At 44.1% G+C, this 23,129-nt stretch overlaps 2 protein-coding genes across 3 annotated transcripts in view; both read right to left on the minus strand.

The window, feature by feature from the left end:
• hebp2 (heme binding protein 2) overlaps positions 1–1,806 on the minus strand; it is a 4,922-nt gene extending 3,116 nt beyond the window's left edge. The window contains exons 1-3 of the mRNA XM_080020735.1: positions 1,589–1,806; positions 1,359–1,494; positions 181–361 (exon numbers count right to left, since the gene is read on the minus strand). Coding sequence (XP_079876861.1) covers positions 181–361; positions 1,359–1,494; positions 1,589–1,663 — 392 coding nt within the window. The 5' untranslated portion in view covers positions 1,664–1,806. The remainder of the gene's footprint in view (positions 1–180; positions 362–1,358; positions 1,495–1,588) is intronic.
• Positions 1,807–6,073: 4,267 nt separating this feature from the next.
• Positions 6,074–22,705, minus strand: serac1 (serine active site containing 1). 2 transcript variants are annotated; one of them, XM_079996732.1, is made up of 17 exons: positions 22,592–22,705; positions 21,794–21,891; positions 21,639–21,675; positions 21,385–21,527; positions 17,985–18,074; positions 15,652–15,783; positions 15,461–15,582; positions 15,229–15,357; positions 14,987–15,100; positions 13,748–13,910; positions 13,505–13,655; positions 13,281–13,416; positions 13,059–13,159; positions 8,461–8,558; positions 8,165–8,347; positions 6,956–7,099; positions 6,074–6,860 (listed from the first exon to the last, which is right to left on the minus strand). In XM_079996732.1, the coding sequence occupies exons 2-17, from the start codon at positions 21,882–21,884 to the stop codon at positions 6,724–6,726; spliced, it is 1,971 nt and encodes a 656-aa protein (XP_079852858.1). In that variant the 5' UTR covers positions 21,885–21,891; positions 22,592–22,705; the 3' UTR covers positions 6,074–6,723. The 2 variants fall into 2 exon arrangements, with proteins under 2 accessions (XP_079852858.1, XP_079852857.1); XM_079996731.1 differs by having other exon boundaries at positions 8,461–8,554; positions 13,055–13,159.
• Between the last annotated feature and the right edge of the window lie 424 nt (positions 22,706–23,129).

Below are 23,129 nucleotides of genomic sequence, written 5' to 3' on the forward strand. Positions count from 1 at the left end.
GACAGTCTTGTCAGCCTTTTCAGTCTAAAACACAGTGGCATGCACCACCTCACATTTTTTCACTTTGAAGCCACAAAACTCCCAAAATGAATTTCCTTTAAAAATAAAAATAAAAGTGGATTCAGATTGAGCGTAGATTATACTGGTTTTTCATGGTTATTTTGACGTGTTGACTCCAACCTGATGTAGGCCGTGAACTCCTTCCTGTTCTCCACGAACACGTCGGCATCGCAGGGTGCGGGTGGCTCGGCCTGCAGCTCCTCGGGGATGTAGAAGGACACTGTGAAGGTGGAGTCGCAAGCCGGGCCGGCGCCGGGCTCCACCCGGCACGTCACGGGTGCCGTCATCTCCACGCTTGTCTCTAAAACGCACGAAAAGCAAAGTGAAAAAAGTACCTGCGGCCGTATGTAAACAGCAAACATCTGACATATATCTGACCACTTCTGCTTTGTATCTTTTTGTATTTTTGGCTATTTGTATGTATTTGACCTTTTATTTATCAATTTTTTTTTGCTTTTTTCACTTTTTATTCCGTTTTATTGTTATTTTTACTCTACATTTTTTCAGACTGTTCTTTTTGTGTTAATGGTCTGCAGTGACACGTACCAACGCTGACCAGGACAAATTCCCAGTGTATGTCATTGTAATAAACGGTTTCTGATTTCTAAAAGGAAGTGGCAGTGGAAGTGAAAGTTCAGTCTTAAATTGAACTCGCAAAAGCAAGACAATTTAACTCCAGACTTAACTCTGCTGACACTGACAATGTAATGGATAGTTGTAAAATATATGGCAGATAGAACAACCTTTCACACGTCATGTTGCACATGTTCTGAAAAGTAAAAACACTATTCGGGGCATACGCCAAATAATGGTTTAAGAGTAAAACAAGGTTTATTTGATTCATTTATTGCACTGCACTGAAACTTTTATGGGTTCTATGTCCTTTTATAATGTGCTTCTTCGCACTATGCCCTGTTGTTTAAGAATTTCACTCTAACATCAGCTCATGGGTGGTGGTTTGTTTAAGAATTTCACTCTAACATCAGCTCATGGGTGGTGGTTTGGGGTGTGAGTCAGAGGGTGTGAGACTGAGGGTGTGAGACGGGCATTTTAACAACTTCATCAAAACGACTCGGGTATTATGAGCATTTATTTTTTGAGGGTTATTTATTCCACACGCTTTTTATGTCGAATTGTAAATATCAATTCTTGTCACTCACTTTAAACTACATATGGGAACATATGGAGGAAAATACATATTCATGTATATAATCTGAAAGGTTTTACAGTATATAATATGTATATATATATATGTATATATATATTTATTATCATGTGTGGCCGTTTCTGAAACTCACCGCTTTGGTTGTGTCCCTGGATGTACTTGAAGAGCCTGCGGAACCCGGTGCTCATGGCCTCGTCCCAGTTCGCCCCAGAAACACTGGTGCTGATCCACTTGGCGGCGTGGTAGGTGCGGACCTCATAGTCCTGTGCCTTGGACACACACACACACACACACACACACACATTGAAAGACTCACAGCATGGTGTATTATACAAATGACATAAAAGACAGGAGTTTGTTTACCTTTGTTTCCACTGGTGAGAACTTTGGGTTCTGGTAGCCGGACGAGAACAGCGCTCGTCCCACTGCCCTCAGCATCTTTCCGGCGCAGGAAGAGAAGCCGCCTTCAAACGGTGGTCGCGGGGAATAAACTGTTCGCCTGGCCGGGGGCCGAGCACCAACTGCGGTCGTTGGAAGTGTGAACGTGGGTTGCTGTTGTTGTTTTTTGTTTTTTGAGGGAAGGGCGGAAAGGAGGCGCAACCGTGGGGCGTCGCGCGAGTCGCCGCCTCTGCGTGGGAGGGGCGCTTGTGTCGCCATGGAGCCTCTTCCCGTCACATGACCGTCCAGCGCTCTGATTGGACGAATGAGTCGTCGCTGAGCGGTCGAGCAGTGTTACGAAACAAAACGTTCAGTTAAATAACAACACATTGAGCTGTGACGAGTTACGTTTTTATGTTGGAAAAAAAACCAAAACAAAAAAACCTTCCATTTTTAAAGTAAAATTACGTAATGAATTATTGAAACGTACTGTTACTATTTCATACTGTACTCAAAAGGAAGTATTACCATATAACATAACCATACAACAGCCAATAATAAAGTGCTGCTGTACCTTTATTTGTGCAGATGAGTGATCATATCCTGGTCACAATTTACAAACAAAGAGGTTTAGGGGGGTGTCAGTAATTTAAAGGATATGGAACTCATGAGTTATTGATGAGCAATCCTAAGTCAGGCCCTGATGTATATATATATATACATAAATACAAAAAGTCCCCCAGAGGTGAATATACTTAAGTAATACCAGATCATGTTTTTGAGGGCAGTAACGTCCCCGTATTAACTCCCGGACCACAAAACTAATTATTTGTGACCGGCCACACGGAATTACACGGATCTCTCTAATATATAGCTTGATAACATATATAGCTTTGTAGCTTGAATGTTATTCTCCCTTGTAAGTCGCTTTGGATAAAAGCCTCTGCTAAATGACAATGTAAATGTAAATATATTAGTCTGCCCCCCCGGTGACCCGTGTGCTCTGTGTGAGTGCGGCTTTCTTTCATTTTCAGTTTTGGTGTGAGTGTGAGTGTTTGGTGGTTGTTTGCCTGTCTCCCTCCTCTCTATCCTCCGCTCGGGTCCTGGCTCCACCGGGACCAGCTGATGGCACCAGCAATCAGGCCCACCCCACCCTGGGAACAGCAGCTGCCAGTGATTACAGACCTGCACGTCTGCTCTGCTTGTCCCCTTCCCCTGGTGCCGCGACACCTCCGACCGCTCGCCATGTGGCCCGCCCGTTCGGGATCTACCAGACTGTCCGGTTCGTTTGCCACCAGCTTCCTCTGTCTACCGCTTCTCCCTGGATTCACCTGTACTATTCATTCCCCAGCTTGTGGCGACCTCTGGTAAAAAAAAAACTAAAAAAACCTGTCTGCGTTTAGGCTCCTGTGCCAGCGTGGCTCGTGGTGGAACGATCTGGATAACGGTGGACCCGGCAGATGCAGATCCACCTCAGCAGTGCGCTTGCTACTCAGTGGGTCGGCATACGCACCGCGACCCTGCTCTCTGCAGCCTGGTGGTGCCGTTTCAGACTCTAGCTCTCGGTATCCAGCCAGCTCAAGCCCACACCCCATTTCCGGCTATAACTTTGGCCGCAGCCGTCTCTCCACAGATGGCTCTACGGTCCACCTACCCAAGAACTTGCCTGAACCCTAAGCAGGTGATCGAGGCACCCGTTTCATTCCCTTCCCAGTGCCCCCCTGGTGTCGGTTGTAGCTTTCCTTCCCTACTGACTGTTCCCAGTGTGTAGAACTCAGACCTTTATCTGATTCCTCCCTTGTAAGTCGCTTTGGATAAAAGCGTCTGCTAAATGACTAAATGTAAATTCCTTCCGCCATGGCTGAGCTTGCCTCTCGGGAGCTACCTCCTGACTTGGCCATGGCCATCTGTGTAGACGGGCTCCAACGCAAAGTGTAGGAGGGAGGGGAGGCATTTCTGCGACCAGCCCAGCACCCCCCCCCCCCCCCCCCCCCCCCCCCCCCCCCCCCCCCCCCGGATCACCTCCCCCCCCGGATCACCTCCCCCGGTGTGTCGCTGCGCTCCCTGTCCCGGTGAGTAGTGCTATTGGCTCCCTGAGAGCCATACCCAGCACATATTACACTGAAAATAACTTTCTTTTTTTCGAGTGCTGCATGTTCCCCACCAAGATTCAAGATTTTTATTTGTCACATACAAATCTTGAATCTTGGTGGCGAACATGCAGACACCACCAGACACCACCTTGACGCTCATTGGGGGCTACTTAGACGGGAGGTTTATTCGTACCCGGAGGGGAATCGCAGAACAAGCAGGAAGTTTGACGTGTAAAGCAAAACATGTAACAATCAAGTACGTAACGAGATGCAGACGTGGTGTTCAAACGCTTCGATCTAAATGCGAACTAACAACAGAGCTGCGATGTCATAGTTGGATGCGTTGTCTGTCTTGTATTGTTTTGGACAAGTTTAGGGGGGTGCACCGGTCCTGGAGGTACTGCAATACCAGGTCGATGCGTGGAGTGGACGGAGCAAGCCCCTGTTCCATCTCCCTGCTCCAAAAATCAATTTAATATATGGTCCCCGGGTAGGGGACGTATCAGATATTAAACTGATAAGAACAGATACTACACTTGATCTTAGCCAAAAGGCCGAGAAGCGATGCCGGGGAAACGGGTGAAGCGCGCTCCTCGTTGCCCTGCGTGTCACTCTGCATCACAGTTCTTGAAAAATAAAAAATAAAAATCATAAAAAAAAACGATCGAAAGCCGATTCAAATGTAGTAAAGTTAGAGTTCTCCATAAACGGCAGAGGATGTTTATCTTCACTCTGTTTTAAGCGACGGCGCTGTAAATATATATATTTTTTGGATTTGTTACTTCCGGCCTCGTGGTGCACCGCTAGCCAATCGGAACGGAGGAAAATAAAGCGCCATAGATCTCGGTTCAAGGCGACGTTAGAATTGACTCTTGAACGTTTTAGCATCAGCCGAGTAGAGAATCACATCACCGAGGTCAGTTACCCCCAAATAAAAAGTCCGATGGGAACACAAGACTTTATTCTTTCTACACGTTCGTTGACCTGGCCTCCTGGTGGACATTTAGAGTAACTGCACTCATAGCGCCCATATACGGGTGCAGTTACTCTAAATGTCCGCTAGATGGTGGAGTAACTTTGCGGTGCACTGTATGTTAATGTGCACTTGTATAGATGACACGGTGGAGTGAGGTGTTGGGGACGCGCTGCGATGTGTCAAATGAAGCCATTTACCATCTGATTACTAATCTAGCATCTGATTAATAATCTACCATCTGATTACTAATCTAGCATCTGAATTCTAATCTAGTCAATTCTAACGTCGCCTTGAACCGGGTTCTATGGCGCTTTATTTTCCTCCGTTCCGATTGGCTAGCGGTTGCACCACGAGGCCGGAAGTAACAAATCCAAAAATATATATTTACAGCGCCGTCGCTTAAAACAGAGTGAAGATAAACATCCTCTGCCGTTTATGGAGAACTCTAACTTTACTACATTTGAATCGGCTTTCGATCGTTTTTTTTCTGATTTTTATTTTTTATTTTTCAAGAACTGTGATGCAGAGTGACACGCAGGGCAACGGGGACCGCGCTTCACCCGTTTCCCCGGCATCGCTTCTCGGCCTTTTGGCTAAGATCAAGTGTAGTATCTGTTCTTATCAGTTTAATATCTGATACGTCCCCTACCCGGGGACCATATATTAAATTGATTTTTGGAGCAGGGAGATGGAACAGGGGCTTGCTCCGTCCACTCCACGCATCGACCTGGTATTGCAGTACCTCCAGGACCGGTGCACCCCCCTAAACTTGTCAACGGTAATTCATGAATGGGCGTCACATCCCGCTCCTGCCCACGAAGGTCTCTGTCGCAGTGTTTAATCTGCGGCCCCCCCCCGGACGAATCGTCCGAAGCAGCCTCTACGCACAAAGAAAGCGAATTATGAAACACGTTCAAAATGCACATTCGCAAGCTTCTATCGCCGGGTGCCAGGGCTTCCCCGGGCGTGTCCAATTTATTCCCGTGTTAGTTTGATCACTACACCAGAGCCAGGCGTGGGAACAATCCTTCCGCAGCAGGAGCAAAAAAAAAATACAAAAAAAAAATAAGACGTTTCAAATGGAATTTAGGTGATTGCCGCTGACATAGCACTGTAGCTGAAGTTGTTCTCGTAAAATGTGAGCGTCTGGGAAGAACTCAGCTGGATGTGTGTTGAACTCGTCACTGCACTGGAGCAGTGTCATGTCTGATGAACCGTCCTGCTGGCAAACGTAAACAGGCTCGAGGCTCTCCGCTGCACACGCCCATTAACTGCAATGAACATCAAGTGCAGCACGACATTCATCCTACAGTTTGGATTAAAATAAATAACAAAAACCCCACTTTTATCCTTTTCCCCCCTGACAACATAGGGAACACTTTCACAAAATGTGATTAGATCCAACCACTTATGCATCATTTTACTTTTTTGGGAGGCGATAACAGTGTAGTTGGATATCAGAGTTTGGTAGTTCTAAACAGATTTTTGATTACATGTAGGTAATTGGTAAAGCAATTGCGAGGTAAAAATAATGCCTACAATTACCTTAATGTTAGCAGCATAGCTGGCACAATGTACAGCAAATAACCAAAATAAAGTTTAAAAAGCAGGTTTTGAAGACTTCTGTTGCATAAAAATAAATAAGTAAAAGAAGCATCCTGAAGTAATGACATTTAAGTGTCTGAGGTAAGGCTCAGGGAAGGTGGAGTTTGGCACAAGGTGCAGTATCACGGAGCAGGACGTGGATTGTGGTAAATGTTAAAATAATTAGCCTTCATCGTAATACAAAATCTAATGTGGAGAAAAGTGCCGTAAAAATACATCTTCCACATTGTCCCAGTAGATTTCCACCGTTTTTATACAGCCATCGGAAACGTTCCTATTAGTTTAAGTGACTGTTCACTAATATAACCAATGGAAAACCTGTATTCGATGTTCCCTTAAATGTGCAGAGAGGCAGTTATGTTTCCATTTGATGCGGAGGATTCAAACCCCGCTCCTCTTTCTCCCTAACTTCAAATATACGTCCCGTCAATGAGTGCGTGTGTGTGTCAGTGGCTGAGGTGGTTCTGCAGAGTTTCCCGGATGAACTGGAGGCTGCGCTTGTAGAGGAACGACTCTTTTGTCTCCGGCTTGCACACGTTGAGATGGTCTACGTCCACCTCCACCAGGTCCCCGATGCCCAGGTCTGAAATGGGAGGGGAGGGGGGGACAACCAATAGTTCGATTCAGAGGTCCACGCCCTTCCAGGCTGCATATGAATGTTGATAACCGGCTGCTTACTTGCTGACTGGGCCGGCACCACGATTATCTTGATCATGGGGCCGATGGTCGTAGGGAGCGTCTCGGCAAAGCTCAGCACCTTGTATTCTCTTTCCTTGGCCAAGTTGAGGAAGTTCTCATTCAGATCACAGAGAGCTGGAGAGTCTGAAAAACGCATTTTAAACAAATGGGGACAACCACATTAATGGCTGTTAAAAGCTAGTAGGACATTTCGAATTAGACCATATGAATAACCCTAATACAGTGGTACCTTGAGTTACGAGCGCACTAACATGAGTTTTCAGAGCTACGAGCCGTCATTCCGTCAAGGTTTTTTTTTATTTTTATTGATTTGCGAGCAAAAATGTGAGTTACGAGGAGCGAGCTTCAGGTGCACCACCGCTGGTTGGCGCGGCGAGCGAGTGCGGCCAGCAGCCCGCGTCTCACTCCTTCACTTCATGTGTTTACCTGAGCGTGGAAGCATATCTTTTGTGTTTTGTGCGCGCGATTTGTGCTTTTTGTGCAGTTATCTTGCCAAAAAAAAACAATTTCTAACCATGGGTCCTAAGAAAGTAAGTTCTGAGGAGAAGAAGAAGCAGCGGATGATTTCGATTGAATTAAAGCATGAAATCATAGAAAAACCTGAGCGAGGTCTTGCGTGTGATGGAATTGGCGAGGCAGTGTGATCTTAGTACTTCTACGATATGTATCATACCGAAGCAGAAGGAGACGATAAAGGGTATTACGCCAGCCAAGGGCGTTAAAATAATGTCTAAGCTGTGGAACCGCTGTCTATAAAAAGGAGAATCTGCTGTTGGTGTGGTTGACGGAGAAGCAGCTCGTAGGAGATAACGTGACGGAGGGTATCATCTGCGAGAAGGCAGAAGAGAAGAGAGATCTACACATTATCTTTTATTGTGTTTTATGTTTCTATACAATATTTGTTGTTTATAAATACATTTTTCTTATTTAAAAACACGTAACAAAAAAAAAATGGGATGTTTTTTTGGGGGCTGGAACGGCTTAATGGCTTAAATACGAGCAGATTGAATTACGAGCTCTGTCACGGAACAAATTAAACTCGTAAGTCAAGGTACCACTGTAATACTGAGCCAAAAATACAGATGCGGAAACAAAGGTCTTAGTGGGATTAAGTCCATACAAGAATACCAAAAGGTAAAACAGCGCTTTGGGCCGCCCTTCAGACAAATCTTAACTGTATTCACTGACCTTTGCAGAGCTCTCGGACCTCTATGGAGGGGAAGAGCAGATATCTGACGTTGACTGAGTACTCGGCCATGTAGGTGCCGTGGTGCGGGACGCTGTAGAACAACATGCCCTTGGTGTTCTGTAGGAGCCTGTGCATTTCAGGGTCCTCCGCGGCGTCCAAGAGCATCTTCTTCACCAGCAACCCTGACGGAGAATTTATTTAGATGCGGGGGGTGTTATTTACCACCACAGCAGCCCATTTGAACATTTAAATATGCCCCCTCCAGGCAATTTCAAAACCTGACATTAGCGCCCACCTCCCATGCTGTGTGCGACCCAAATCACAGGCCTCTCTCCGACTCCTGCTTGCTTCAGCTTGTGCAGGAGCTCATGGCTTCTGTAGGCCAGGGACTTCCTAAAAACAAGAATGAAAATCAGGATGGTCCCTAACTTATGGTCTCTTGGGGTCTTCTTTACCATCTGTGCTTATGCATACACCAATCAGCCACATTAAATCCACTGACAGTTGAAGTGAATACATGAATCATCTCGTTCCAATGGCACCTGTCAAGGGGTGGGATATATTTGGCAGCAAGTGAACGGTTGGTTCTTGAAGTTGATGTGTTGGAAGCAGGAAAAATGGACAGGCGTAAGGATCTGAACGACTTTGACAAGGTTTCAATTCTCAATTTCCACACTATTGATACACCGGTAGCAGCTGCTTCCTCGCTCTCTTGTCTCTCACAGTGATCTGCCATGATAAAATACAACAACTTAATAATGATAAATGACACAATTGCTCAACTTAAATGAACATTTACTTAACACTGTTATTGTCAGCATAGTCTCTGCAGTGCACTTATTTTAAATGTATCAACTTAATAATTTTCCACAGGTTGTTAAACTAAACTTTGTTAAAAAAAAAAGATTATGAATGTAAAACAAAAAAGAATTATAAACAACATGCATCATATGTAAGCCTGGTCAGTTAATAGAATCTCCCCGTTTTAGAAGTGCAGGATTTACAAGTAAAGCATTTACACAAAAACATACAGTTTATACTAAATTAAGTCCAATAGCAATGGAACGCAACAGGGAGACGGTGTGATGTGCCATGGGACAGTGTGCCACATTTTTTGGGGTTCGTCTTAAAGTGTGAATGGGTATCGAGGCAGGGGAATTCCAACGCGGGATGCCCGAGATGGTGCGCATCGGGGCGCCCGTGATCTGTGCTCCGTTGTGCGCTTTACCTTATTGAACTGAAACTAAAAAGAACCGTGTTTAAAATTGCTATTTCATACAAGATAGGAAACACACAAAAACAAATAGATGTAAAATTAAAACACAAGAAAACTGGACCACACGCACGGCGCAGCGCTGTCTGAAGGAGAAACCAAATCTACTCTAACTCTGAGTAGGGTTTATGTTTTTCCTCAAATGCGAAGTATTCCCAAACAGCGCTCCTGCTGTTTTCTTTCAAAACCATCACAGAGGCTCTGCACTTGCCATCTTTAATAAGCTGTGACCACAACAGATAAATTAGACAGTGAAAATAGTGAGTGAGAGGAGGCAGGGCCATGTGGGCACTGCAGCGGTGTGTGTGACTCACTGTGGGACAGTGAGGAAGCAGCTGCTACCGGTATAGCCATAGTGCAGAAAATGAGTATTGAAACCGTTTCAAATATTCAGAATCTATACAGTAGGAGCCATTTGGGAGAGGCAGGTCAATCCCTGTTGCTTTTCATAACGACAACGAATGCACACACGTGTAATTGGCCATCTGTGCATTTTGACTGATTGTATGAGGTTATTTGTATCTGTATTGCTGCATCACCCTTTATTGCGTATCACATGGTTTACCTATTGCTGCTTTTTTTTTTTTTTTAAATAATCATTTGTATCATAGCCTTCCAGTCTACAACTTTTGAGTTAATTTTAAGTAAAACAAAAATTTGATACTTCAAAAACCCTCATTTTGAAATCAAAAGGTGGAAGACTAAAACCTTTAAATCCACACACTTGGCCACTTAAAAAAAGGATAGTAAAACTTTAAACCTAGTCACTTTAATTTATCAAGTATCACATACCTGTTTTGTCTTACCTCTTGGGAGTATAGTACAGTGTCTTAAACTGTCCATCTTACCATTCAGTATGACACTGCATTGTTGTAGCCCACAGATATTTAAGATGTCGCTATCAAGTTGACTCACTGTCATTATTGACTGCAGTTTGTCTTTCTTTTAGATAAATACTTTTATATTACTTATACATCACTACTTCTTTCCATTTTAGTTTTCAAAATATTGTTTAAATACTCTTAATTCTCATTATAAATACTGTTTTAATTTAATCAATACCATGCTCTTATTTAACATTTTGTAACGTTGAGTTGGCTCTGAGACTAAGAATCTCATTATTGGTAATGATGCTTGCATTGTTATCAAGTATTTGACAATAAACTTAAAACTATAATTACAAAGACCTAGTTTGAGTGATTTCGTTACAAAGCTATTGAACTTTTTAAAATGGAGAAAACAAAACAGCTCCCATTTTGAATTTAAACAGCTGTGCAACATGTAGATTAAAATAAGTCATTAGGAACTGTTCCCCTTCATATGGCAAAAAACAATCAAACCTTTAAAAGTTGACCTTTGGTCAGGGTTCAAAGGACAATATCTCAGGTAATCAGAGTTGGGGGTTAAAATCTGAACTCTGTCCCTGGAATATGATTACGTTAACGCCATCTCATAGTGACACACTGCATTTGGAAAAAATGGGCATGTTTACAGTCTAAATTAAACACTCCCTGTCAGGACACATGAGAAGGAGGGGGGAATCCCGCGAACGGCTGGGAAGCGCATGGTGGTTGGCTGGAACTTGGCTGCAATTCACCTGTCAGCCACCTGGAAGCGGCCACTTCAAGTGGCTCCACTGTATATACAGGTACTCCCCCCCTTAACAACCCACCTGTTTAACGACCCTTCGGACTTACGACCACCTCTCTGACCAGTCTGTATTGTACACTGTGTACAATATCTCAGCGTCAAGCATCTCATCGCGCATCACCCGTTCTACACTATATACACACTATACAGACGTGGACAAATTTGTTGGTACCCTTTGACGAAAAATAACCCACAGTTTTCTCTGAAATAACTTGAAACTCACAAAGGTAATTGGCATCCATCATTGTTTATTCCATATTTAATAAAAATCAGGCTTTGATTTTTGATTCAACAGAATATTTTACATAATAAAACAAAGGAAGGACCAAAATGATGGGACCCTTAACCTAATATTTTGTTGCACAACCTTTAGAGGCAATCACTGCAATCAAGCAATTTCTGTAGCGCTCAATGAGACTTCTGCACCTGTCAACAGGTAGTTTGGCCCGCTGTTCCTGAGAAATCTGCTCCAGCTGTCTAAGGTTTGAAGGGTGCCTTCTCCAGACTGCATGTTTCAGCTCTTTCCATGGATGTTTGATAGGATTCAGATCAGGGCTCATAGAAGGCCACTTCAGAATAGTCCAATGTTTTGTTCTTATCCATTCTTGGGTGCTTTTAGCTGTGTGTTTTGGGTCAGTATCCTGTTGGAGGACCCATGACCTGCGATGGAGCCAAAGCTTTCTGACACTGGGCAGTACGTTTTTCTCCAGAATGCCTTAATAGTCTTGAGATTTCATTGTGCCCTTCACTGATTCAAGGCACCCCGTGCCAGACGCAGCAAATCAGCTCCAAAACATAACCGAGCCTCCTCCGTGTTTCACAGTAGGTATGCTGTTCTTTTCTTTGAAAGCTTCATTTTTTCGTCTGTGAATGTAGAGCTGATGTGACTTGCCAAAAAGCTTCAGTTTTGACTCATCTGTCCAAAGGACATTCTCCCAGATGCATTGTGGCTTGTCAATATGCATTTTAGCAAATTCCAGTCTGGCTTTTTATGTTTTTCTTTCAAAAGTGGAATCCATCCATCCTTCTTCCATGGAGCCCACTGTCACTCAAAGAGTGACGGATGGTGCAATCAGACACTGATGTACCTTCACCTTGGAAATCAGCTTGTACCTCTTTGGAAGTTGTCCTTGGCTCTTTTTCTACCATTCGCACTATCCTTCTGTTCAATCTTGGGTTGATTTCCCTCTTCCGGGCGGCTGACAGATCAGTCGGTCGACCACTAGTACCTACCAAAAGTGGTCCAAGGTTATGGGCGCCCATGGGCTCACTGATGCACGTGGGGAGAAAGGCTAGCCCATCTGGTCTGATCCCACAGAAGAGCTACTGTAGCACAAATTACTGAAAAAGCTAATGCTGCTATGATAGAAAGGTGTCAGAACACACAGTGTATCGCAGCTTGCAGAGTATGGGGCTGCGTAGCCGCAGACCAGTCAGAGCGCCCATGTTGACCTCTGTACTCCGCCTGAAAGCACCTACAATGGGCATGTGACCGTCAGAACTGGACCATGGAGCAATGGAAGAAGGTGGCCTGGTCTGATGAATCATGTTTTCTTCTAACTCATGTAGATGGCTGGGGTTAGGGTCCGATCAGACATCTGTGGGATGTTCTGGAACAACAAGCCCGATCCATGAGGGCCCCACCTTGCAACTTACAGGACTGAAAGATCTGCTGCTAACATCTTGGTACAAGATACCACAGGACACCTTTAGAGGTCTTGTGGAGTCCATGCCTCGACGTGTCAGAGCTGTTCTGGTGGCACCAGGGGGAGCTACATACTATGAGTGGTGCTTTAAATGTTGTGGCTGATCGGTGTATAGTAACTGTATTGTTTGTAAGTATTTAAGGTCAAACCAATCAAAACTAAAAATGTCTTCTCCTCAGAACAGCTAGTATAGTTGTGAAATTGTATATAAAAAAAATAAATACAAATATCCCTGTGTGGTTCTACGGTGTTGACGTCACTTGCCTCTGATTCTCAGCCGGGCACTTGGCCTTCCAGTCACTCAGGTGGGAATCGTACTCCACAGACAGCACCCTCAGGTTTGGGCAGTCGGCAGCCAACCACGACTGGTCCGACGGGGAAGGGAAACCACAACATGTTTAAAAATTTTAAATTGGTGACAGGATAACCCCCCCCAAACCCACACCGCTCTTTAGAATAGACGGTGACTTTGCGGCCTATGTGAACCTTGGGCCAGCACTCGGTGTAGACCTCCTTGCTTCTGCTCTCCTCCTTTGTGCCGTCACAGTCCTTCTGCCGCCACGTCTTGAAAGCCGCACCCAGGAGCCCGTGGACGAACAGCACGTCTGCTTTGATCGGCTGGCTGCCAAAATGTAAATGCCATGGCCAAGTCTAGTGTCAGTCAAAGCATCAGGAGCTCGGGGCTCAGATGATGGTGAGCGTAAGCTTACTCGCTACGTGTCTGCGGGTGGAGAATATAGACGCCATCTTGGTACTTCTCCTCCACCGTCTCCCGGTCCAAGTTGGCGAGGGCGCGGGCTGCATGCGATGCCTGCATGAGATGAGGAGATTGCATCATCTCGGCCAGGACAGACACCCAGCCTGCAAGGCAACATAGAGGCATGGAGCCCATGTTACAAACACTTATTTTAAACAAGACACATCATTGCACTTGTGGTTTGAGTGGAACTCACCCGACTGCACAATCGCTTGGTGGACGCTTTCATTGAGTGCCAGGTTTCCTATGATGCGGACGATGTTCCTCTGGATCTTGAGTGAGTCCCTGCGGAGCTGGTAGATCCTCTGCAGGAGCAGAAGACCCCCGTTGGCCACGATGTGGTCACAGTGACTCTGGACCTGACACACACACACACACACACACACACACACACACACACACACACACACACAATATTGCTTAATTTCTGCTCATGAAACCTTGTCGTTGATTCTTAAAAACCCAAGACTACTCTAGTCTGTAAAGAAGCAACTACTTAAGTTTTGTGTACAATGACCCCACTCAACTGCTGTCGATAGTAGGCTTGGGCGACCGTGCAAAATTCCAATAGCCGATCTCTGGAGGGCAGCGATCGATCGGCGATATACGATTTTATTGGGGGTGCGCGTGGTGGAGTTTGCGCGCGTGTAGAACGTAACTTGGCAAATGGGGTCTCCCCGTTCCAGGAGTGCAGGATTTATTATTTGCAAGTTAAGTATTAAACAAAAACATCCAGTTTTCACTAAACTAAGTCCCATATCAACGGGGGAGACGTGTGTTCCGACAACGGGGATGCACAGTTTTTCTTTGGAACAGTACAGAGTAAGGACTTGGACAGTCTCTTAACTCTGTTGTCTTTAAAAATGTTGTTTCATACATGATTGAAACAAACAAAAATAAATAGATCTAAAATAAAAAGACATGGGACATGACACTCTCCACCTGTCTGGAGGAGAAACAAAAAACCTCAGCAATCAGCAAAATGCAGAGAAGCAGAGCTGGGGGTTCATGTGGCCTTTCTTTTGTTTTTGTAGAGGGGAAGTGAGACCCATTCACCAGTGGTTACTCGACAGCTCCCTCTCCGCTCCAGTTTCAGAACACGGTAAACTGCATTTACACCGTTTCAATTCTAACCAACGTCCGTCATCAATGTCAATCGATGGAGTCTTTTGCCGATAGACAGAATCGATCGCCAAATTAACCGTAAATCGGCCCAAGCCTAGTCGATAACATCCTTTTGTAGTTTGGTCGGCTGTTTACATGATGTCAGTATATATCCTGGTATACGCTTATGTAACCAAAAGCCCATTTTACATAATCCAACCAACATTATACTATATTGTGCTGTTATTAACAACTGAAAGATCAACAACAATAATATTGAATTATTGCTTAAGAATTGGAATGCATAAGTCTGCATAAAGGCAATCATTACCTTGGAGTGTTGAACCAAAGCTTGGAGGCAGAAAGATTCTACCTTCTCATAGGGAACAGTGGTGAGGCTCTGGGCGTAAGGAAGCCCGTTGCCGCCAAAACACCACAGACCACCCTGGAACACGAGAGAAGAAAAGGAAGAATGATACAGAAAGATCCACTGGTCTTAAAGTTTTTGCTATCAATCTCAGTGTATGTGTATTATTTAATGTTGGATCATGCTTTAGCTTCCCACTGCCTCACCCGCTGTGCTGCCAGAGACTGGCTGCTCTCCCTCAGAGCCAGCGAGGTGAAGTACTGAACACATTTGTCCACTTCCGATTGTGGAAGAGATGCCAGCAGCTGCCTCAGCCCGTCCTCCACCGAGAAGCCCTGGAAAGAGTCCACAGCAACTATATTTTAACTATATAGTCCTACAGAGTTGGAGGTTCTACAGGGACGAGTGGCTGAAACTTCCTGCATGGGGATAACGTACGTCCTGCATCTCGGGCAGTGTCGGCGGAGGTCGGAAGAACCGCAGGTCCACCTGAGGTGTCCGTCCCAACCCCACTGCGGTCCTCTGGTCTATAGCCTGGGCTGCTGTGCGGTACTGGTAGTCTGTGCGGGAAAACAAGGGTTAGAAACAACTGCCAGCCTCATTATACAGTGAATTGGGATGCTCTTTACCATGCCAGTGGTGGTTGTCTGCCAGCTCCTGCACGGCGTGGAGCCGGAGGGCCTTGGAGGCAGAGCACGTCCTCTTCAGCAAGACCCACATTGCCACCTCGTGCGGGTCTGCGTCCAGATGACTGAAGTGCTCTGAGGGAAATACCACTCATGCTTGATTGACAAACCTTTCAGGACAATCTAAGAACTAGGACTTGTATTGTCTAGTCTAGTACTAGTACTAGTAAACTAAAACTGTCTAGCCTAAGCGACACCTCCCGGTGGAGGTTTCTACAATAGGTTAAATACATCAGACACTATGCTGACCTTGGGGTTGTAAACCATGCGTCATCAACGGTGCAGCTATCAATTAAAAAAAAAGGCCAAAGGTGAAATCATTATCCAATCTGATGCCAGGTGTGATAAATTCCCTGCAGTGTGGTGGCACTAGGTCATCATGTAATTAATTCCCTGTCTGCTTACGCAGTACCTTCACTCTTCTTGGTCAGGGCAAGAGACAGTTCATCTCTCCACTGGCCCTGTACATATTGTTAGGGGTCCAGCCCATTTTTCGAGCTAAAAGTATCTGTAACACAACAACCGCAGTACGCGCAAACATTTTGAGGTTGAGGTCTTGTTAGAACCAGAACGTTTCCGACGTCTTGTCATTTGAGTTTGATCAATATCTATGCACATTTGGACCAGAAATTAGTGAAAACTAAATCACTAAATAGAAAAGATAATTTCTGCACTCAAAGTCAGCCGGATGGCTTCGTCCCCTGTTGTCACTATATGCTCCAGTCCACACCGGATGTGTCACATCGCTGCTGAACCTACACTGTAAAACATACAACATAAGGTTCAATTAAAAAAAAAAAAAAAAATCATAAATATGGCTTAAAGACTTAAGCCATATTTATGATAAAAAAATATATATATTCATATATTAATATATAAATAATAATTTAAAAAGAATAATTATATACACACACACACACACTTATCCGGCAACGAAGAAGTGAAACGGTTTCTTCGTTGCAGAAATTCTTCAAATGCGTAAATTAATCTTTTCTATTGCTTATATTTGGCATTTACACACAAGTGACATAATTGCACCCTCACAGCGGGTTATTACAAATATGTTAGAGTCCTTCAAGGTAGTTTGTGTTGCAAAGTGTGCCGTACTTTCACGATTTGGGTTTGAGTAGCACTTTGCCAACGACAGGTGCAATTTTGACAGGACTCCGCTTTGCAGAAGTCCCAATAAAAACGAGCGGGGGACTGTTACGGGGTACGACCTGACCAAGTCGCATAGCCAGTCAGTAAAGAAGGAGTGGACAGAACATCCAACCTGAGAGGTTAGTCACATAAATCTCAGAAAACCTTGAAAGAAAGCTAGGAAATGAGTGAAAAAACAATGTGGCTTTCAAACTGTAACGCATGTTGAGTTTCACAGAACCTGGAAAACTGTAATACGTATCTAACACAACTTAACTGGAACCCGTATAATGCTGCCTGCTGCTATACTTATTATTACTGATAGTGTGCAATTCTCACATATAAATCATTTGGGGTATATAACTTGTTAAGAATGGCTACTGTAACAGATTTTTATAAATATTCCACCTTTTTTTTGTTGTTTGTGTATGTTTCTCTCTGCCTATGCTGCGCACTGCTAGTAGGTGGAAGTAACGCTGCGTTCGTCCCAATCGGTGAGCATCCAGTGGTAGGTGGCATAGAATAAGCCCCCCCCCCCGCCAAATGACAGATTTACGAGTTCCCATGGAACGCAGCATCACTTCCTGCTGCCTCTCGCCCTAATGAGAACTTGGGAGTTTCTAATCCACCTCAACCAACGAGCACGGGCAGCAACCTTTACCAACAATGGCACCAGAACCGGTGGAAAAGACGACCAGTGAAAGCAGCTGTTTCCACCAAGAAGGTGCGAAATAGAAAACGCAAACAAGAATGCCCATCTAAAGGAATTCCCCTGTCTGTATCCATATATGGTCAATGACGTCATGGCAACCCCAGGCCCGCAGATTGTTACTCTGAAGCAGGAAGGAAGACTGGTTGTGTAGCTCAAGGACAAAAACTCTCAAAGAGGTCACAGTTTTATACACCTACACAAACTTAATGGCTGACCTCCCTGGCATCCACACCAGGATGAGCGGCTGGCAGCTGTTTCCTCCAACCCACACCATGTTCAACATCAAAATGGCCGCTTTCTATCCCTGTCGAGCTGTGATTTACATAGCCAACTTCTGCTTTCCAACTCTAGACAGAAGTCAGAGGGCTGAATGAAATGGTATGACGTTTTTTTTCTTCCCACTTTACAAGACCTTCCCTCTCACCATCCAATGGCCCCCGCAGCATCCTGGACGAGATTTCCAAAAACCTTCTCGCTGCTCTATGAAGCTCTTTCCTTGTTTTTTGGGTGAGCCCTTTAAAGAAAAGAAGGGGGGGGGAAAAAAGACATGAAGTAAATATCAATAATGTTTTGCATCTTGTTGCATTCATTACATTACAGCGGGTTGTGTTTGTAGTAAGGATGTTAACAATTAATCACCTATCGATTAATTGCTAATGAGAATTTAGTCGATTAAGATTTTGACTTATCAATAAGAATTTAACAATCTGCCATATTATTGTTATTGTATCAATGGAAGTGTTTGTGGGGCGCAGGGTGTTATGAGAAGAAGAAAAAAGGGAAAACCCAGCCAGGAAAAAGTAGTACTCAACGGAACGACAGGGGGCAGTCGAGAGAAAAAACGCCCAGTGGAGCAAGAAGTAGTAGTAGGAGATAGAGGCTTCCAGAAGAACAACAAACATGGCTGCGCATAGAAAACTATACTGTATGTTTATTGTTGCTTAACAACTAATGCTGCGTTCAGATGGAACAGACGGGAATGGGATAACAGCACTTTCTAGGGGGAGAAAAAAAAACCCGGGGCGAGAGAGAGGTACGACGGCAAAATGAAACAAGCGATGTTGCTATGGTGATGACTCCAATAAAGTCTATTAAACTAAATTATTTTGTGTCTCCCGCAAAGACGGGTCATAAATATTCCCGTATGAGTGAACCAGCTCAGCGCGTCGTCCCTCGAACTTCTCCATTTTGAAATAAAGAGAAACGCGCCTAGCTCAAAGTCACAAAATCCCGGAAGTCCACGGCTCCATATAGGTCCCCAAGTGCCATGGCGCCACCCCCTGGTGACATCATTAGCTTTTATGCTATCAATTAATCAACGATTGTTTAAGGTTTAACAACTATCGATTAAGGAAATTCCTTTTCATTTGCATCCCTAGTTTGTAGTCGTTATAATCTCAGAATAGGGTCAGCGATGGGGCTGTGACCGCTGGAAGTGGGAGCAGTGAACAGCCACGCTCAGCTATGTGGAGCAGAGCGGAAAGGGAGGAAAGGAGGAAGTGCGGCCGACGCTGGACACCTGGAGGTGACAATCCCAGCTCTGTGCTCAACCAGAGAAAAGGCTCAAGCTGCTGAGCACTTTTATTTACATATATTCACTTAGCAGATGCTTTTGTCCAAAGCGACTTGCATGGGTCACCCAACCCTAACCCGAGAAACAATCAAAGCATACATCACCCATTGAAGCAACTTCGAACTGAAGTGCATGAGCACCTGTTTCTCAATTCAACCAGATACAAGTGCAAGATAGCTGTAAGGAATTAGAATACAATAGCATTTTTACAAATGTCATTTGTCCAGACAAGGAATGTGGAACATCCCACTACAATAAGCAGTAAAGTACTAACTGCCAACAATCAAAACCTTAAATAAAGGGTTTGTCTACTTCAGCCATGAATGCAAAACAAAATATCAACAGAAAAAGCTGGGCTCTTAAAGCCAAGAGGGTCCTAGAAACCTTGCTCTAAGAGAGTAATTGTGTATTACCCATTACCAGGTGCTGGCTGTTGCAATTTACTTGATTAAAAAAAAAATAAAAAATTATTTTAATCTGATTTGAGAATTTTCCCCCTAGCATTTCCAAGTGGTATTATTGTTTGCGTCACTGTCGCAAAGACAACCGTTTACGTTTTTACGTAACTCTCAGGGTCCAGCCGCAGACCTCCTTTCTGATGCCCTAGTTCTATGAGCCAATGGCGTTTGAGCACGGCTTCCGGGTTTTGTTCCAATTTACTCCGTAAACTTTCACTGATATCACCTTCTCAGTCCACTAAAAACTGTTTCTGAACAAATTTGAGAAATAAGCAATCCAGTTGCTGAAGCTTCACTCATATTAGATCTAAGACGCCTGTGAAGCCTGTAGATCTGTGGAAAAAATAAATAACACCACCTCTGGATCTGTGAGAAACAATCCAAATCATTTTAGCAAATGATGTAATCCACTGTACTTTAAATGGTCTTTCTTTCTGTAGACATGAGAATTTGCAAGTGCCACCAAGGCTGCAGGGCAGACGGTCTTTTCCATTGCCCTGGCTGCCATGTCACAATAATCAGGGAGGATGATGTGTGCAGGCATCTGCAATCCTATAATGGGGCAGCACCTCTGCCTGTGGTAACGTCCAGCCACACTGCAGCACCTGCCTGTGGTAACGTCATGCCACACTGCAGCACCTGCCTGTGGTAACATCCAGCCCTCATCTCATGTAGGGATCAAGACAACAAAAGGAAGTAGAAGAACAGCTGCTTGAAGCACATGATGAAGAACTGAGTTGATGGGAATTTTTAATAATCAATAATCATTTATATATATATATATATATTACAGTATACATAGTCTTCATATATTAATAATTTGATTTCTTATATAGTTTTCATATATTTTATATTGTGAACCATTCACTCATACATGTTAATAAATTAATGATATCAATACATGGATATTTGTTTTTGCACATCAATAATTATTTTAATAACTAATATTGATATATTTGAATAATTGTATTATATATTACAGGAGATGGTCTTCATATATTTATAATTTGTTTTCTAATATATGGTTTTTATATAATTATATTTTGTGCACTGACCTGGAAAAGGAAGATAGAATACATCCTCCGACCAGTCGGGCAATGGCGCACAGAACTAGGGGCCTCAGGGTGGAGGTACCTCAGGAGAGAGCACGGGTCTGCAGCTGGACCCTTCGGTAGCTCCGTGAAGTAACATGCTGCAAGTGTTCTTTGTTCGGATGGTTTGTTTGTTTGTTTGAAATAACCGTAAGAATCCCCATTTGTACTAGAAACTCCGACCTCGGTGCTGGAATAAAGGCAGAGTAAACCATCCGTGGTATTGATACGTATGTACTAAACAGGTTGTGTTACGTACTGGTCCAGTACATAGAATGCCATGTTAGGACCGCTCTCCAGTCCCGGTGCTCTCCCCATCGCCTGCGGATCGCCTTCGCCTTCTCCGCCTCCTCCATTAACGCGTTTTCTCTCTCGCCGAATAGAGTTTCCACGCCACTTCGGTTGTTCCGCCGTTTTTCCGCTACTTCTTGCGCAATGGGTGACGCACTTCCTGCCGTAAATTGATCATTTTTCCGGGAGTTCGTACCCAGGCTTATAGGGAACCAATCTACTAAAAGCCGATGGTGTCGTTATTCTACAGTCGTTACACTGTGCACCCAACATTAACTTCATGATGATAAGTCAAAGCAAAAAAAGTAGTCTATTGTTCCTTTAAATAAATTGAATATGAATGATCCATTTATTAAAATAACGCCACAAGATTTATTTTCAACATAAAGCAAGCTTATTTCCATAGAATACCTGCGGCGATGTTCTCTGTCTGGTTGGAGGAGCTTGTTCTCAGATAAATGTAGGACTTGTATTTCTCCTGTTCGATCGCCTGAGTGTCGATGGTCACAGCCTTGCCCAAGGCCACCACCTCGTAGGTGATAAAAACGCAGCCGCTGAAGGGAGAGGTCACGAGTTCCACATTAAAACGACTCCAAATTAACAAATATAACACAGCGACCGCGCATGTATCCGGCTACTTTACAACCGAGGAAGACTATACTCACCCAAAGACCACTGCACCGGTCACTTTAGCAATCTTCTCTATATATATGCAGAGAAATGAAATCATCTGTATTAGAATATTCTAAATATTTACATGCAGGAAGTGCACAAAACACTAATTTGTCCCTTGTAGCCGAACCCATGCCACAGAACTTACTTATATCCTTCCACTGGAGCGGTCGCTTCACCCCTGAACCCGTCGTGCTGAGCTTCCGACAGCGGATCATACGCAGCGCTGCCGCAGACATCCTCCACCTGAAACGACAGTGGTTATAAACAACAACAGATTTGATATGTTTGGCACATTTCAAACCCACGCGCAAATAGTAACAATAAAGGAAAGGCTAAATGCATTTTATTAAAAAAAAAAAACCCCTCAATTTCACTTTTAGTTCCCCAATTCAGACCCAGACATTGAAGGTCATTCCTCAAATCATTGCACAACAAAATTTTTTCCGTCATTATTTCTCTGAATATGCTGTTCTTGGATTTTGAATCTTAGTAGTTTCAAAAAAAAACAGTGACTTATTCTGCAAGTGTCCTGGTTTACGTCTGAAAGCGACATTCCGTATCTACCAGCTTCTGTAACACCCCCTCTCATTGGCTAGCATATTACCGTAATACCACGACAGCTACCACAATGTATAACAATTATTTTATGTGTTCAATAGGAAGCATTTTCGCCCGGCCAATAAAGAATAAATGTCAACGAGTTGGTAAAACAGTAAACAAGCTGTGAAGAATAGACCACAACCATAGTGGGGACACTGCAAATTGGAGATTAATCCTCATTCTGATTTATCAATAAAAACCAAAAGTAGCGCCCGTGCCATCTTAACGCGGAGCCCTCCATCTATCTAAAACGTGAACAAGACAGCCCTATTATTAAGAGGTCGTTTGGACCGGCGATGGCTTTTAACCAACACCGAACGAACATGGTTAACAGTGACGTTACCTCGTGTGTGTTGCTGTTGTTGTTGATTATTATTAGTAGTATTTATTATAGAGCGCTGTGAGGAACTAACTGTACGATCCCCTCTCCTGTCCTTCGGCAGCTGGTCGCATATCAACACCGGTCTCACAATTCATACGTCATCAACGCTGCGTTCCTTTGGAGAGTGAAAGTCGGCAATTCCCATGCTGTATTTCCCCCCGCCCATTCAAATGGGCATCCACAGCGAGTGTGTGTGATTGTTTACGCTTGTGTAGTCTACAAGCTACAAAACGTTATGTTAAAATATCAGAAAAATACTAGGAGTAGCGGTAGGAGTAGGAGTAATAATTGTGCTACATTAGTTAAGAGCGAATGCGTTGCCGTTCCTTTGCGCGAGACTAGAGTTTCGAAGTTCCGATTTTATATTAACACAGCATGTGCTTCAATTAATTGAAGCCGGAACTCGGAAAATCCGAATACAAGATTTAAATTGGAATTCCAAGTCGAGTTTCGGGGCAAATCGCTCGGGTCGGAGTTTGCCGATCAGGTTGTTTTTTTT

The sequence above is a fragment of the Zeus faber genome (assembly GCF_960531495.2).
Source record: "Zeus faber genome assembly, chromosome: 2".
In the NCBI taxonomy this organism is placed as follows: Eukaryota; Metazoa; Chordata; class Actinopteri; order Zeiformes; family Zeidae; genus Zeus; species Zeus faber.